The sequence below is a fragment of the Stegastes partitus genome, unplaced genomic scaffold (assembly GCF_000690725.1).
Source record: "Stegastes partitus isolate 25-593 unplaced genomic scaffold, Stegastes_partitus-1.0.2 Scaffold185, whole genome shotgun sequence".
Taxonomy (NCBI): Eukaryota; Metazoa; Chordata; class Actinopteri; family Pomacentridae; genus Stegastes; species Stegastes partitus.
Window position 1 is genome coordinate 164,494 of NW_007577916.1, and position 17,940 is coordinate 182,433.

Sequence of the window (17,940 nt, forward strand, 5' to 3'; positions counted from 1 at the left end):
TGAAGGTACAGAAAGCAGCGACAGTAGTTGATATGAAAAGCTCATCAGCTAAGGCGCTGGCTGGGTGATATATAAGAGAGTGGACTGTAAAAAGAAGCCACACTCGGGGGATAGTTTGTGAAGCTAAAAATAGAAATACTTATGGGGAGATTATGTGAAGACTCCATGTCAGACTAGCAGCCAGCATAAAGGATTCGTCTCATGCTGCAACGTACATTCATCCTGCTCCCCATGCCTCTCCGTTCTCGTCACTCCATTCCTGCCTCAATACCAATTTAACCGCCGACACGTTGGCATGAAGTCACAAACTCACACACAGGTTCACTCACATCACGGTGAGAGTGAGTCGGCGGGTGAGGTGTCAGCATCACTTCGGAGACAGCTTGATGACAATCCAGCTGGAGTCACACTTTTAAAGGTCACACACAGATCACACACACACACACACTTTTTCTTTCTCTGTCTCTCGCTCACACACACACACACACACACACACACACACTCGCGGCTACGCTCGCTTTAATTAAAAGCTGCAATCAAGCCGACTTCTGCATGTATTAACACCTCTCGCAGACGTGAGAATGTCGTCATCTCGCCCAAGTTATAAAAGTCTGGAACATCTACGTAACTTCGGCTGGTTGTGAGGATCCTCAAGGAACATCTCAGGAGTGAGAAGAAAAAAAAGAGAAAGATGCTAACGTGTCACTGACCTCATCGAGGAAAAGAAAGCTTCAGTCTACTTTATATTGTTTGCATTTAGATAAAGTGAAATGTTTTATCAGCACAGGAAGATGTTTGCTGATACACAAAACAGCTCTTGAGTTTATTCTTAGAAACAAGGTGAGAACCTCAGAAAACGTTCCTGACTTTACATTTTTTATTTTAATTTGCACCCGACACATAAAGGAGACTCGGCTTCGTTAGAGCAGCCTGATGAATCCACAAACAGCTTCTAATTAACATCATACATTCTGAACTTGTAAAAGAGCAAAAGTTTGAATGATTTCTGTGACAGGGCTTCAAATGTAATGGACAAGTCTGGTAAAACTCCCCAAAGCCCTTCGCCCAAGCCCCAGAGGTTCATACGATCACTGTGCAGACGGCTCACTGGGAGCTATCCTGCCGTTGGGAGTACAAAAAAATGTGCATTAAAAACTATAATGTGCCTATTAAATTAGGATTTTGACTGTGTCCGTTTATTAATTGATATATTCATTTATCTCTTCCCCCTTTTCGGTCACATAAAATGCACTTACAGCTGCTTCTCTGTCATGGTAAAATAAAAAAATAAAAACTCTCACAGCACCGGCACAGGGCAGCACAGGAAGTTAGGGCGGGTCGAACGAAATTAAAATGGAGTGAACCTAATGAACTGACTCCCTGTGGGGGGACTGGACCTCACGGTGGCGCTCCGTGTGGCCTAAAAGGAGGTCATGAGTAATTTATTAAGAGCAATACGGAGGGAACTATGTTTACAAAATGAAAAATTCTGTTGGTTTTAATTTCCAGCTGATTAAATCCATCACTCACAGCTCAGTCAGGAGGGCTGTGGTGTCAGAACACGCACACACGTCGCCATAAAGGCAGCAGAGGACGGTGTCTTACTGGTATGTTGATGGCGGTCCTTCGCCTCCGTAAAGGTTTCTGATGACGGTTTGTACACTCAGTAGTCTTGTTGAGGTTCGTACCAAAGTTAGAAACTCCACCAAAAGGCTGTTAAGTCGTCGTAATTATATCAAAGTTATTAGCAGAACTGTTTGTTTGACTCAGATTTTACTTTGTGCTTTCCCATCTCCTACATCTCCTGTCGATTTTAGAATTAATGCATTACAAATAAAAAAACAACAATAAGAATATTACATCTGTTTTACATATTCTTTAGATTTTCTTACATTTTTTAATGGACAAAAAATGTTTAAAAATGTCTATAATTATCCTGTTACCTCTGCAGCATCATGGAGTCTTAAAACCATGTTTTTATGGTTTAGGCTCTGACATACGAGTTCTTCACTAATCCGTCTAAATCAGCACAAATCCAAAGTCACCTGGAGTCCCATAAAAAGCTCTCGTGCCAACAGGACTCTAATCACTTGATTTGTCAATGTGCACAGTTACTTTTAAGGTAAGACGACGATGAGAAAACAAGCAAATAAATAACAAAAATAAGATAAAGGAACGACGTCACATTGGTGCATCAAAGGAAGCAGATAAAATCCTCTTTGAGGTAAACTGACTGAACATCAATAAGACAGTAAATAAAGAAAGAAACTCATGAATGTAATGAATTAAATGGTGCAAAATATGTGCAACGTAAAAGTGTAGAAGCCTCCACCTGCAGCGAGGGTAAAGAGCTGAGTGGCATGCAGGGACAGGTGCCACCAGGCAGGGACGCCAGCACTCAGGGGCAGGCTGCATGGAGGTGGACGGGGACACAGGGTCCCAAAGAAGAAGGCCCGGGGGGTGATGGGCTTACATGCCTCAGGAGACCTGCATGGAAGCCACGGGCAAAATACCACAGGACGAAGGGGTGAAGGGGCAAACGAAATACAGGCTGTTACTAGCCATGGGTTTGGGGTTTTCTCATGCAACCAAAGCTTGTGTTCTGGGTACGTGTTTTCACGGCAGGTTCCATCTGATGCATTAAAATTCAACTATCCAACTGTTTCCTTGTTGCTCCTCCTGCCGGCATATCGATGCTGTTCTATCGGCCAGGCCTACTAGTGCCCACTGTTTGCTCAACCTAATCACCTCTAAACAATCCACGGTGCTTGTGTTTGAGGATTCAGCCCAGCAGCATCAAAGAGCAGAAGGAAGGAGATACGGCGTGACAGCATTGTCATATCAATTCTCATCCCTACCGAAGACACATCTCACTTAGCCTGAAGTGAACAGATAGCGCCCGTACAAAGCAATTGTACATATAATTGCTAGTCCAAAGTTGCACCTGTCAAATACGGTTAACCGTCTGGGCTTCCATAGACAAGAAAAAGGGAAGGGAATAGATAAGCTCTATTTAGTCGGGAGGTGATGTGCTTTAAATTGCTGTGGCAGCTGTAAAAGAGCTTGTGCTTGCACACTAAAGAAACAGAAAGTGAGATAAAGGAAAGCACCAGGCTGGAGAAAATAATCTTGGCAGAGGTGTGTCGAGGCCATCGCGGCCATCTTTAATTTGAGGAGTGTGACGGTTACCTCAGAAGGATGAAATGTTATCGTGATTGTATGTACACATACAGAAGAAAACTAGACGAGTTTTTCCTTGAAAGCACGTCGTGTGTTGGGGTGTTGAAGGAGTGTAATAACGTAAGGTGAGGACAGACATGCTTGCTTTTCTGAGTGTGTGTGCTTCAGTGTTTCTCTTTAGCTCACATGTGAAGCAGACTTTTCTCAATCGAACATTTCCTGTAATTTTAGGTGCCAAAGCAGTTCAAATGTCCAAACTGTGGAGGCCTGAATGAGAACAGGGGTGTAAAAATGACCAGACATGGTTGCTCAGCTCTCATGACTCACCGTCACGTTACCGGCTGTGTGTGGCGTGCATACATGATGGAGGCTGTGTGTGCTGTGGAAGCTTGGCCTTACTGTGTTGTGGCAGTCAGCATTGATCTGCTGCAGCAGCTGGCTCTCAAATTTCTCCAGAGACGGCTGCAGGGAGATGGTCAGTCTGTTCAGGGTGAAGGGCAGCATCTTGAGCAGCTGAGGCCTCAGCAGAGCATCTCCTGATGACACAGCGAACACAGCGTCAGCATGCAATGCCCTCGTATTAACACGGCTTTCTACAGTCATATTCACAGCTCTGATTGCCTCACTTGTATTCTCGTATGTCTGTTGTGTTGCGGCTACAGCGGAGCAGAAAAACCCATCTAGTGTGAAACAAGTTGAGGAATACATTCCAATATACACTATTTTATGTCTGACCCGCTTCTAAGATGTAGTGATTTTTCCCAATCATCCCCAGAAAAACAGTCATGGCAGAAGTTCGATAAAAGAAAGCCGTCAAGTGGAAACAGTTGTTTTGATGCAGAACCACAGTCATGCTGGTTCTGCTGTGTGGATCCTCTCAGAAAGCAGGGCTGAGTGGTACGGCCACAAAACGTTATTACCACATTTTATTTTTCAGTCTTACACACAATTCAGCACAATTTTCACTACATGAATGCAAATCAATACATGATTCATGGTGACTCATTCTTTGAGACACTTTTTCGGCTGCTCTGTGTTGGAGGGCTTGTCTAGCACACCCTTATCCTCTAAAATACCCCGAAGAGGAGCATCTCGTAGGGATTTCTTTCACTGTGCTTTGGATCATTATCATGCTGGAATATTCCTCTCCTGCCAAGCTTCTGCAGACTGGGAGTCATCTTGTCCGCCAGTGTTTGGATACATCCACAGATACGCATGGTGCCATCTATAAATGTGATCTCCCCACAGCCTTGTCCATTCATGCAGCCCAGCCTATCACACTCCCACCTCCGTGCTTCTCTGTCAGGACTATGCCTTCACTGTGGATGTCCTGACCAGGTTCATGCCAAACATGATGAACCCCATCTGAGCCAAACAAAATCTCATCTATAGCAACTCTTTTGACAACTGACATGGGCGGCTGTGGCTCAGCTGGTTGTCCTCCAATCGCAAGGTTCGATCCCCTCCACAGTCAAAGCGTCCTTAGGCAAGAGGAACTCAAAGTTGCTCCCAATGGCAGGCAGCACCTTGCATGGCAGCTCTGTCACCACTGGTGTCTGAATGTGTGTGAATGGGTGAATGAGTAACACACTGTAAAGTGCTTTGGATTAAAGAAGTGCAGACCACAGTTGTAGAGTAACTTAAGAGTGCATCCAGGCGGGGGTGGCACTGATACCAGATACATCAAGAGGCTGTTTCTACAAATAGAAATATCTTATTTTTTTATACTTAAATCTCTTCTATTTTTCTTTTTTTTGCTCTTTATTTAGTACTTTATTATATATGGCACTGAAGGAGCTGCTCTCAATCTCATTGTACATGTGTATAGTGACAATAAAGGCATTCTATTCTATTGATTGTAGATAATGTTAGTATGAAATCCTACCTTTTAGACTGTAAGCTCAGTTTTTTGAAGCATGCTCTGGCATTGGAGATATTTTGGCCTAAACTTTGGGTATTTTAACAGTTTTCACTGTTGGGTGAGAGGTCTTGGCTGAGATGATTTGTGTGAGAGGAACTGGTCCCAGACAAACAAAACGTTGACAATAAATTGTCTTTGGTAGGAGAACATTCACTGAAAATATGAAAAGATTTGGTTGAATAATTATAGCAGTAGAGCTTCATACTTTTGACCAATTTCTTAGGCGATTTTTGGTCATCTTTGTAAAAAAGAGAAAAAAACAAGCGGGTGACCAACTCCCCCCTGGTTTTTACCAAATTTCCTTGAACGTAGGCTGAATTAGTTTTGGGTGGACCCCTTTAAAGTGACCAAGTTTCATCAAAATCGGTGAGATGGCTTGTGCCGCCTCCGCCTGGTCCTACCGTGGATGCACTCTTTACTGATGGCCAAACAGAGGTCCAGAGGTGGTGTTTGAACTGCTAGCTTTGGAAGGCTTAAGCACAGAAAGTGAAAAAATGCTTCGTAATCACGTAAACTAAAGTGTGAGACCTTATAAAAAATGAAGTTGATTTTTCCATACACAAGATGCCTTCTGTCAATAGATGTTTTTTAATCATATTTTCAACTCAATCATAAAAACATGCATGAACTGAATGAAGAAAAGCAAATGTTCACACTCTCTCTCTTTGACTCTGACTGTAGCACAATAACACAACATCACCACATAGCATTTAAAGAAGGGCTCACTTGACTTGTGCTAAGCTGCCTAATGCCCATCACTGCAATATTTATACCACAGAGAGACACCAGAGCTCGTGTCAAAGCATCGAACAAAAACTGTTTGCGTTCGGACACTTGGCGTAAATTGAATCAGAATCGATTGAAGAAAGCATCTCGGCCAATGGATGTAGCGGGAAAGTCTGTGAAGTCCACAATCAGCCCTTTCAGACACAACAAAGAGAAAATAGCCACTGTGATTGTAATCTCTTCCAGAGTAATGCAGTCATCAAGCGTTTCATTGCAGCCCTTGTCTCTGGAGCACAGAGTTGGACTGTTCTGAATGCGGCGTGAATATCAAGCCGGTGGCTGTGGTCTTAAAAGGCAGCTTAGGTCTCTGCTGCTCACAGCCCCAGAACATGAAGAGGATTAGCCTGCTACCATACCTCCCACTGACTCCCAATGATTATAGCTCTGCACTGTCAGACTTCATTACATTCCCCCTTAGAAACTTGCCTCCTAAGTACTGCAGACATTTCAACTTCTGATGGAAGGAAGTTTCCAAAAAAAGGCCACTATTAAGTCCTATGATGAATGTCCTGCATGTTGCTTTCTGTCAGTGACAGCTGAAGGAAAACGTGATGATTTTCTAATGTAAGGTTGCATCTGAAGTGTTGGGTTGAGCCATGTCACATGGATCCACCTTTAGTTCAGGTGACCTCTTTGTTGAACTGTTATTTGACAGAAGTGTAGGCTACAGCGAAAATACTGGAAATGCAGTTTTATTCTTGAGTACTAAATCTCACACAATACCTTCATAACAGGGTGACTATCTAGGCAGAAGTCATACCAACTAAATTCATGAAGACTCAGTGGTTTAACTGACCAGCTGTGAAAACACACCTCTCACACACGTTTCCATCTTTAGGAAGCTTCATCGAATGGAAGCAAATCAGGTTCATGCGATTTTGAAAGCTGTTGAATTTCTAACTTTGAATTTTGTTGCCATTGAAATTGTGTGTGTGATTTTTTTTTGTCTGAATTTAGCCCATCTAAATTTCAATAAGTCAAAATTTCAGGTGTAAAATTTCGAAGCCGAAGGTGCTCAAATTCAGCGTTCGAAATTCGCCGTAAAAAAAATTTGCCTCGTCCACATGTAGCAGGGTTTCTCACAAAACGAAGATATTTTTCTACGATGTGGCTCGTCATCCACACAAATACGTGCGTAAATGATTCTTTAAAAACCTCCGACCAAACTGAAGATCTACGAATCCTCCGTGTACAGGTGGACAACCTCAGATCTGTGTCGGGGTTGTCTCTGGTCCAGGCCCAGATACCGCTCCACGTACAAGAACACAGGCGAAGGACGGCTGTTTTCTGCCACCTCGCCATTCCACGTCCGAGGCATGTTCTTCGTCAGAGACACCGACGCCGGTTTTGGGTCAGACCAGGACGCACTGCCAGCTGGTGGGAGAACTTTGAGACGGAAATCGTGCTCCCGGAGGAATGGTGTGACAATTTCCATATGTCCGGGTCGTCGCTCCTGTCGGCGGAGTTCTTACATCCTCATGTAGAACATGAATGTGCTGAACAACACACTAATGCGGTTAGGGGTGGATGGATTCTGTTCTGAAAACCAGGTGGTGTGTACGTTAGTTTTTTCTAGACGGAGGGGGCAGGATATTCGGTTTTACAAAAACCCTGCTACGTGTGGACAAGGCCTTTAGACGCAAATGATTGATTCTGGCCGAAGTCGATCCATCACCCAGACAATCAAGTTACGTCTCTGGTCATGTGACGGTTGAAAACAGAGGACGACGGACATCAGCCATGGTGACAACCAGCAGTAACAGCGGCGCTTCGGTGAGTATATTAACCCTTTATTTGCCTTCTGTGGCGTTTGTTTTTTGGGAGTCAGTAGCCGGTAACACAGGACACGTTTCTTAAGAACTGGATTTATTGGATAATATCCGAGAGGACCTTTTAACGACTTGCTTTGGTAACAGTTTTGCTAGCACGGCTAAAGTTGTGCCAGCCTTAAAGGAAAGTTTGTTCTACTAACTGAGTACTGAGGTGCTAAATATGAGTTTATGTCAANTTCTACTAACTGAGTACTGAGGTGCTAAATATGAGTTTATGTCAAGAACAGGAAGAAGGTCACACTGACAGCACGTTCAGCAGGTTTCATTTGCTTCCATGTCATCGCATCCTGATCATTTATCCATGTATTTATAAATCAGTGCAGGGAAGATGAATCTACACCCTCTTTTTAGAGCACATGCTGCTTCGCATTTCTACGATTTGACAAATTCACACCTATTCCCAGCAGCAGCAGCAGCACGTCACCATTACTCTTGCTAACTGAGACGTTCATTCATTGAAGCTCTCCCAGTCATGTAAAGGTTACCTGTTGGAGAAGCTGTGAGACCAGGAATCTCCTCATTTCCAGACACAAGGACATTCTCTGGAAGGAGGTGCATGACAGAAACCAATGTGGGATGGTTTTTTACCACGCAGTCCAAATGTGCTCCATCAATAACCTTCAAGAGACCGCCATCTGCAACGACAGAAATAAAACAGATTCAGGTAGAACACTTCACATGCAATTTATGGTAAACAGGCAAACTCTTCTTCTGAATACAAATGATTACGTATGAGATTGAGCCCCTCCATCATCTCCATCCTACCCAAAGAAACGCTATCCATCCCCACGGTGCTTCACAATCTAATACTTCCCTAGAAGCAGGAGTCACCTGACAGCATGACAGCCAACACACAGACACTTCCATTTTTCAATATTCCATTTGGCTGCTGGTGACCTAGGTGCAATGTTCCATTACACCGCTACCACCATTTTCCAGGGCTAAACCTGAAATGACAACCATTCCACTCGGAAAACACGCTGCTCGTCCAGGAGAGCGCTGCAGCGTAGATGAGGCACGAGGTGTGAGCAATGAGGTGGACGCCGTCATCTTTCAAGCAGGTCATCCAATGACAAGTGACGACCCATAACTCCCGCCATCAACACAAAGCACAGATCATTTGGAGGGTGAATAAAGTGGCGTATGATGTGCTGCGTATGTTGGCTTCGTTCGAGCCTGAACAGCATCACAATCTTTCACTGTGACAGGGTTAATGATTGCACCTTCAACGGCATCAGTGACAATCAATACGCGGGGCTCCATTCGCTGCCATGGGCTGTTTCAACAAGCTGGCACCGAGCAATGTCAAGGTGAGACATGATAGTGGTTTAATAATCACTGTGGTTAAAAAACAGACGGGTATGGCGATGACGATTCAGTCTCCCTTTCTGTGCAAACTGCAGAATATCAGCATGACAACTGAGGAGCATCAGAGGCTACTCACACTGGAAACTGCACCCTAAATGTCATTTAATACGACATCACTGCACTAAATTTGAAGACTTATTTTTTTATGTTATCTAATTATTCCAAATATACTCTAAAAAAAAGTGCCAAGACAGTTAAAGTTTTAATAGCTCGGATGGAGCGGTTCATTTTAATGACATCCCAGTTTTTTATCCATTCCATGAAATCACTTATCTGAGCTTGTCATGTTAATGGGGTCAAATCTTCTCTATGGATCGCTCTCTTTGGCTGCACCCATTCAAAGTGTAACACGTCTACATCACCAGGCGTTGACCACGGATGGTGTCACGGTGTAAAGACTGGCCTGAGCAAAGGGCTTTATATGTCCTTGTTCATGAGCGACAGGAAAATGGAGCGTGAGAGGGAAAGGCAGATCGGGTCAGCATGGCAGCGATGCAGATGTTCTGCTGGACTGTCGTGGTAAAGACGGAGCTGGATGGCAAAGCTCTCGATTAACCACTCGGTTTATGTTCCAGCCCTCATCTGTGGTCATGAGCTGGTTTTTATGAGACGTTATCTGTCCCATTTTCCACTTTGCTGTTTTACAACATCCAGGCGTTAGCACAGGGTCGTGCAGGTTGCTATCTGCCGGGGCTGCAGTCCCGGCTGGTGGTGGCTCACCGTGTAGCATCTCAGACCCAGTAGTTACCTGGATTATACTTTAAAGTTATTAATAATTACTTTAACTGTCCTGTATTTATGGTGCCGACACCCAAAATGCTGAAGGATAAAGTGATGACATTAAATGTCATGTCGGAGTCAGAATCCAAGGCTGTCGCTATGTTAAGGCTGTTTTTATGGGTTCTGTTGGTTTTTCCTAAAAAACTGTCAGATAGCAGGTTTAGGATTGTTAAGGGTCGATTATCCAGTCATGACTGTATTTCCATTGGTTTCTGTAGAAGATGTATCTAGATATATAGACATTATCAGAAATATGTTCTACTCCTAGCTAAGGTCTCCTTCCTGCTCAGGGAGCTTCCATTCTTCTATAACACTCTAAACATACATGCTACCTCCTTGTATAGTCGGAACAACAACACAAACAAGTCATGCAGGTAGTTCCTATACAGTACAAATGATCCTGTAACTAAATAATAATTGCCCTCACAGAGGGATAACTTCACATGAACTCGCTGCAACATGCGCTGGTGCAGCCCAGAGTTTATGACCACAGAGACGGTGTGCTGACCCATCTGTATGCAAACACCCACCGTGTAAACACGAGTCTATGTCCTTTTTTACAGCAGAATACCAAGTAACTGCTACCAGACATCGAAATATGATGATACAGCACTGCAGATCTAAGAAACACTACCCAAGATCCCACAGACTGGAAAAAATGCTGAATGTAAGCCACACAAGAGCATTTTTCCCTCAACAAATTGTATGTATCAGCTTTAAAAACATCAAGGCTTTTTTTTTCTCCTCTGACTGCTTCTAAAACTTTGCTCAGAACAAAAAAAAAACACCCTTTGCTACCTGGGGTATAGAATCCTTTTTTTTTTTTATTCAGACATCGGCCAATCACAGCTTCACAATGAATTCTGATTAAAGAAATACTCAAGTCAGAAAGAGCACTGCTAAATGCATCACTAAAACACAGAATTTATGCTTCTGTGTTATTTTAGGAACCAAGAAAATAAAAGCAGCAAAACAAAAAAGGGAATCATTATCAGATCTGTTGTAAAGCACGACTGGAAAGATTTTATTGTCGACCTATTGTGAATAAATTGCATCTTGGGAACTCGAGGGAGAGTTCTGTGTAAATAAAGTGGTTCTGTTTAGGTCACAGAGAATAACAACTATATGAAAAGCTGATGAGTTCACAGGATGGATGAGAAGAACGTCCGTTTCTGCTGTAGACAGCTTTTCATCCATTTTCGGGGCAGAGCCGGCGCCTTTATCTTTAAAGTCATTGAAAGGGGATTGAGAAGGAAAGAAGATGATGGAGTATATCACTGTGTTCTCCTCCCCTCCCTGCCCGTGACTCATCCCAGTCAAACCCTTTAACTCTCTCGAGCAGTTAGCTTACTACAAAAAAAAAAGTGCTTACGTCTAAAGCCAAGAAAGTAAAACGGTTTGGTGAAATCTCTGAGGTTGCAGCACAGCCTCAGCAGCCTCAGTGGCAGCAGCAGCTAGAAAGGTGTTGCCATGAAACATAGAAAAAAGTAGGATGGGAAGAGAAAGGGGTGGAAGAAAAAAAAAAAAAAGGAAGAAACGTAGAACTTTCTTGACACAGATGGTGCCCAGGTGTCTGCAACTTTTTCATCATTTATTTCTTGTTATTTATTATGCATCGAGCTCCAGGTTCCGTCAGATGCTCTGCATAGATTAGAAAACTACCCCAAAAATTTTCCTTACAGCGCTGGTGTGGTACCTTTGAGTCGGTTGAGCAGCAACTTGGCAAGAGATGTGAAACCGAGGGAGTCGGTGGGGAAAAAAACAAAAATGGCTCAGCATCAGACAAACGGAGGCAGTGGTTTGGGGAGAAGGTTGTGTGGCAAAGAAGAAAGTAATACAGACGAGAGTGAGAGCAGAGCTGGAAGTCGAGCTTATAAGGAGGATCCTGTTGGTGTGCTGCAATATTTGATACCAGAAGTTTATTTTCTGTCGTACAGTCCACCCACTGATCACTTGTTAGTCATTTTTAATAGACTAATAACATTGGTGTCATTTTTTAATAAATTACTGGTTTTGATTGACTGATGGGGAAACAGGCTTTTTATGTCACAAAATCTGTGCAGACTGCATTGTTCTACATTAACTAAGGTTCAAACAGCCTGATGGCCTCTGATGTTGATGAAACTCCGTCCTCCCTGCATGTCTGAGTCATGAAGTTAATTTATTATAGAGCTGAAGAATCGTTTAGAAAGATTCCTGGTAAAGCGTCTTTGAGTGTTTTGAGAAGTATTATGTAAAGTTATTATTCCATCCATCCAGCCATCATCTCTCCACCTTCATCCTCACCAGGGTCATGGGGGGTGGAGCCTATCCCAGCTGACTCAGGGTGAAGGCAGGTTCACCTGGACAGGTAACCAGTCTATCACAGGGCTACACTTAGAGACAGACAACCAAGCACACTCACATTCACACCTACGGACAATTTACAATCACCAATTAACCTCAGCATGTTTCTGGACTGTGGGAGGAAGCCGGAGAACCCGGAGAGAACCCACGCTGCACGGGGAGAACATGGAGACTCCACGCAGAAAGATCCCGGGTGTCCTCACCGGGACGCCAACCGACGACCTTCTAGCTGTGAGGCGACGGTGCTAACCACCGATCCACCTTGCAGCCCTAATATTATTATTATTATTATAAAAATATCCATTAGATATATGAATATTTGTATCACCAATCCCTCACAGTGGGGGGTCGGCGCCTCCAAACAGGGTGGCATCAAAAACCAGCTCCTTCCAACACCTAATACAACAGACAAGTGAGGACAAAATAACACAAACATTGCAAACAATCTTAAATATTCAACAAGTGAAAGCAGGAAGTAGCGCATAAATAAATGATGTGTGTTTCAGGATCATTTGCACGACTGCACGCAGGAAAACACGCCAGACGTGACGAGGAACTATTACGCTGTTTATTATTTTAGAATGAAACGCTCATTTGTCTCATTGAAATCTGGATTTTTCTCAAAATGTAGTTTTAGTCGAACTACAGTCTGGTGTCAGAAGCTGTAACTGAAAGTGTGCCTTAGACGGGTCATCAAGTCACGTCAAGTCTTCTGGCAACCAGGTCTCAAGTAGTAGGTTTGTAGACTCTCCAGCGGACAAGTCAACTTGCAGGTTCTTATTTAGGTTTCATTCATAAGTCTAAACCTCTGATATCTGTCACTATATCAGCCCAGCCACCTTTACTCAACCAGTAACTCAAAGGACAACCCCCGACGATAAACGTGTTGCTTCTTTGCATTAATGTTAAAGAACAATTCTGGAAATGAACTCTGGGGTCTCCATTTCATTGCTTCAATAATAATCTTTTTCCCACTTTTTAACATTACATCCACCAAAGAAAAGCAGCCTAAACATCCATCCTACCGTGCATGTCTTTAGGCTGTGGGAGGACGCCAGAACACCCGGAGAAAACCCACTCAGGCATGCAGAGAACATGCAAAGTCCACTCAGAAAGGCCCTGCCAACCAGCATGTTGCAGTACGTACTGCTGTGAGGAAACGGTGCAAACCAGCACACGGGATGGGATCATCTCAGCCGTTTCATTTGGATTGTGCAACAGCGTCCCAAATGTTGACCGTTTCTCACAACGAGCAAAACGTCATGACATTTATTACACAGATCACAGGTCTGGTTCAGGAAGCTGGTGCTGCAATCGGAGGAAATGTGGAGGGAAAAGATGTACTGAAAGAGGTCTGCAGGAACCAGGTGTAGCTGGAACCAACGCTGCTCCTGATCCGTCGGTATGGCGTTAAATAAAAACACTGCACCATCGTTGCTGACGAAGGTGGAGCGCCTGTCCTTGTTTAATTTGAGCCTGAAGTGGCACAAACTGAAAGTGGTCGTTTAAAGTTTGAAGTTCAGGCAAACAGCAAGAAAGCCTGGTGCAGGTGGAGAAGACAAACATCTGTGTAGCATGCCTTAGACTCACACATGCAGGGAAAACACTGTTCAGGATCAGGACAAACCTCTATGTCGTGGCTACAGAGAGGGTTTTTTGGTGTATCAGTGATAACACTACCTTTCTGTCCCCTACGCACAGACATACACAATGAATTAATGCATGGTGGTGTTGCTTCAAATTAAGATATGCTAATGTGAACACAATGTACCATCTGTTTGTCCTCTCATCACATTAAGAGGTCCCCACAGCGGCCCTCCATCCTTCTCACTTCATCTTTTCTCCTCGCTGCTCCTTCTCCTTTCCTCCCAGTTGGTTGAGTGGAGAAGCTTAGATCAAGCCAATGAGCTTACTGCCTCCCTTCGTGCTTGTTTCCTCCTCCTATTTTTGTCTCCCATCCTTTAGGACTTTGAAAAGCCCCGAGGCAGCTTCCTTCCCTCTATCTCCCCTGCTCTCCCTGTTTCCTGCCTCTTGACCCTGACTCCAGCTCTGGAAAAATTGAGGGATTTTGACTTCTCTGCCACTACTTTCACTGCTCCTTTTTCTGTCACTAACTTGTCTCCGACTTATCTTTCCACATTCAGTATTTGTGCACCAGTCACGTGCCCTTTAACACAACTGGCATTTCATAGATTTAAACCGTGTGTCGCCTACCGAGCAAACTATTTATCTTTATCCTATTTATCCGACGCTGCATCTTTTCAGAGCCATGAAAAAAACATGTTTGTCTTCTTTCTCGCTGCACCATTCTCTATTCAGGCCACTTTTTGCTCTCATGTAATCTATCCACCCGGTTATGTAACCTGCTGATGTTCATTTTAGCACTTGGTTTCCCATCACTGACAAGGCAAACTGTCTCTCATGGTTCTATTTCCTGTGTGTGCTACTCATGTTGGGAGGACCTGCATCTGTTTACACAGTCCCATGAGACACTTATGGGGATAAAGGGAAGGCTCCCTAAAGCAAATCCTTTTATCATTTTATGGTGAAGACACATTGTAAGGTAAGGCAAAGGTTAGGTTTAAGTTAGGGTAAGGCTTCTGGGAAGGGCAAGGCAATCACTGCTTAAGGTCAGAATAAATCTAATGTGAATCTAAGTCAGTGTAATGTCCTCTGAAGTCAGCTGGCTGTGAGTGCATGTGTTGCTCAGCCAGTGGCAGGGAGCCTCGCCAGGCAGCACAACATAGGAATACATAGCATTTGGCAGCCGGCCATCCTGTTCTGCTCCTATTCTGGCATCCAGCTACGTCCCTGTACACACTCCACAAACACACATACGGCGTATATATTCACAAACACATACTCAGTGGCAGCATCATCTCTGAACCTGTTGTCAAACCGGCATGTAAAACTCCTGAGGGTTGTGAAGGAGCTCATAAAGTCCTACATTAACATTCAGGTTCTGATGGAACCGAATGTAAACGGCATGCTTTCACAGCCCACACATACGTTTCTGTGTGTCAGTCATTTGTGTTGTGAAGCATTACGATGGCATCAGTCCTTCTGCTGTGTTGCATTGGGAATATTTCTCAGTGGAAATTTACAGTAAAAGTTAAAATTGTGCCGACAAACCAAACTAGTCTCTTGATTTCTCTTTCTCTATAAAAGCAACCCTGAAAACTTTACGTCTCTGTGATACAGAGCAAGAAAGTCCTGTGTTTGTGTTCTTCTGTGTGGGAATGAGGGAAACCATTTGTCCGTTTCCTTTATACAGCAGAATCTCACAATAAGTTACACCAATGAATGTTTAATTCTATGTAACGAGACACATCCGTCTATGTCAAGTTGAAATACAGTCATGACTGGATAATCGACCCTTAACAATCCTAAACCTGCTGTCCGACAGGTTTGTAGGAAAAACCAACAGAACCCATAAAAACAGCCTTAACATAGCGACAGCCTTGGATTGTGACTCCGACATGACATTTAATGTCACCAATCAGGATGACGGCGTATTATCTGACTGAACAATCCCACAGATTGGCTACGTTCACACTGCAGGACTTGATGCTCAATGAGGATTTCTTTGTGACTTCCTTCACGTTTCCACTTCAATGCGACTTGTATGTGATCTGCTGTGTGAACTTCATACGACCCAAAAGTGTCCCGCATGCGCAGAAGAGGACACGACGACGTCACACGCAGCGAGCGTGCTCAGTGTTTATGGAAGTAAACATGGATGGTAACGGTGGAGCGTATCTGCCACTCCCCCGCCGCCACCGATGGAGGAAACAGAAGTGTGAGCGCTAACTAAACTAGCATCAGCAGCCAAGTACTGCCTGTGTGTTCTGGACACTTCCACCCCGTCAGAGCGCTGCCCCGGGGTGGAAGTGTCCCCCGACCGCACTGAATATTCTGATATTCATCATTAATTGGGCCTGAATATCCAGAGAGCAGAAAGTTCTACTGGGACCAGCCCTACTAGTTATTATAACAACTATGAACAATAATGAACAACTAATGATCCTTCCAGCATCAAGCCCTCCTCGTATCTGGACCTCCGTCTGGACAATCCCACAGCCTTGATATCCGACATAGAAGAAGGTTTTACATTTGGTGTCGGATCATCCAGTCATGATATATATATTTACAGTGGATGAGGGTGACCAAAGAAGTTGGCACAACTGCAATTTAAAACTTTCTATTTGATGGTTTCTTTCATTTTGAGTTTTCAGTTATAGTATTTTTCAGAGTGAAATCTGTCTGTGTCCTGTGCTACTGAAAGCCCTAAAAATGAGAGTGACCCGGGTTTTCTTCTCACCTGGTCCACATCAGTCACTCATTAGACACCTTAAACAGCATCAACATTGAAAACACAACATGTCGAAGGTGGATGGAGGTTTCTCCACAGAAAGTTTTCTTTTACAAAGTGAGGATCTTCACACAGCTCTGCACAGACAAAAGCACAAAACGGTTCTGTGGAAACAAACTGTCATTAACAGCAGAAACACTGCATTTTTAGCAAAGCCAGCAGCACAGTGCTGGGGATGGATGGCAACGGCAGCTCTGTCTGAAACATCTCACCAAACATGATAATCTTGTGCACAGCCACAAGCTCGACCATCTACTGAGCGCAGTAACACTAACTGGTAGCTCCACTGCACAGAAGGCAGAAAGGAAGAAAGTCTGGACAGAAACTGTGCCATTCAACATTATTTCTTTAAAAGTGAGTTGTTGCACTTCATGGTGCATAACACGACCACCACGTCCTGAGCTCCACTGCGGCTGTCACATCTCCTGTCCCATCTATTCTTTCCCATCATTCTCCCTCAGAAAACCAATAAAGGTTCATGATGAAACCCACAACCCCAGTTCACTGGCATTTCAGATCGACCGGGTCTATTTGCAGTCACACGGTACGCTCACTTTTCCCATCGATCCGTCTTTATTTTTACTATGAGAGGAACACAGTGAACACGCTGTCCATGCAGAAGTCATGAAGCTGCCGTCCGTGTGGCGGCGAAGCAGCCAGGCTTTCCTCTGCCCTTCTTTTCTTTCTATCTGCTTTCTCTGCATGTTGTGATGCAGCAAACGATTCTCAGCGGAGTGTGATGGCCAAGATGGCATTTTGCACTGCAAACAGTGGACAGAATGCTGACCTATGTGAGTGCTCCTGAGGACAGTGTCTGCTTCATCTTTCAATACCTAGAAAGGTTCATATGGTGTGTGCACAGTATACACAATGCTAAAGACATAACTGGAAGCACTTCAAGGCTGAGTGAACCAAAATCACAAGATAACAAACACCAGCTTATAAAATACAGTCTGCTGGTCGATAGAAGCTTCTTTTGACTCGTTTTATTTTTTTTTTAACAAGGATTTACAAAATCCACAAAAAGCTTCAGAGTTGTTCTGACCTGGGAGGAAGGTGGAACCAGTACCAAGCTGGTTGCATTAAGAGGAGACTGGAGCCAGCGGGCTCAGACCAGACAGACACTGCAGGGAACGAGTGGAGCGATGGCAGAAATCTATTCAATGGGGTTCAGGTGAGGCTGCTTCCTGTTCTTGTTTAATCACAGCTGAAGGCACTCAGGTTATGCTGCAGCCTGTCAGGTGTTAATACAGCCTGAAGGCTTTTGGGTGATTAAACACCCTAAAGGTAAAAACGAGTCATTTTACCAGGACTGCCTGAACATCTGCTTAAACCATCAGAGTGGTGGAGGGAAA

General features: G+C 44.0%; 1 protein-coding gene across 1 annotated transcript in view; it reads right to left on the bottom strand.

Annotated features, from left to right (window-relative positions):
• The window catches only part of nphp4 (nephronophthisis 4), a 198,022-nt gene that overhangs the window by 142,880 nt on the left and 37,202 nt on the right, over positions 1-17,940 (bottom strand). Inside the window, exons 5-6 of the mRNA XM_008280199.1 lie at positions 8,205-8,354; positions 3,580-3,716 (exon numbers count right to left, since the gene is read on the bottom strand). Of these exons, the coding sequence (XP_008278421.1) occupies positions 3,580-3,716; positions 8,205-8,354 (287 nt within the window). The remainder of the gene's footprint in view (positions 1-3,579; positions 3,717-8,204; positions 8,355-17,940) is intronic.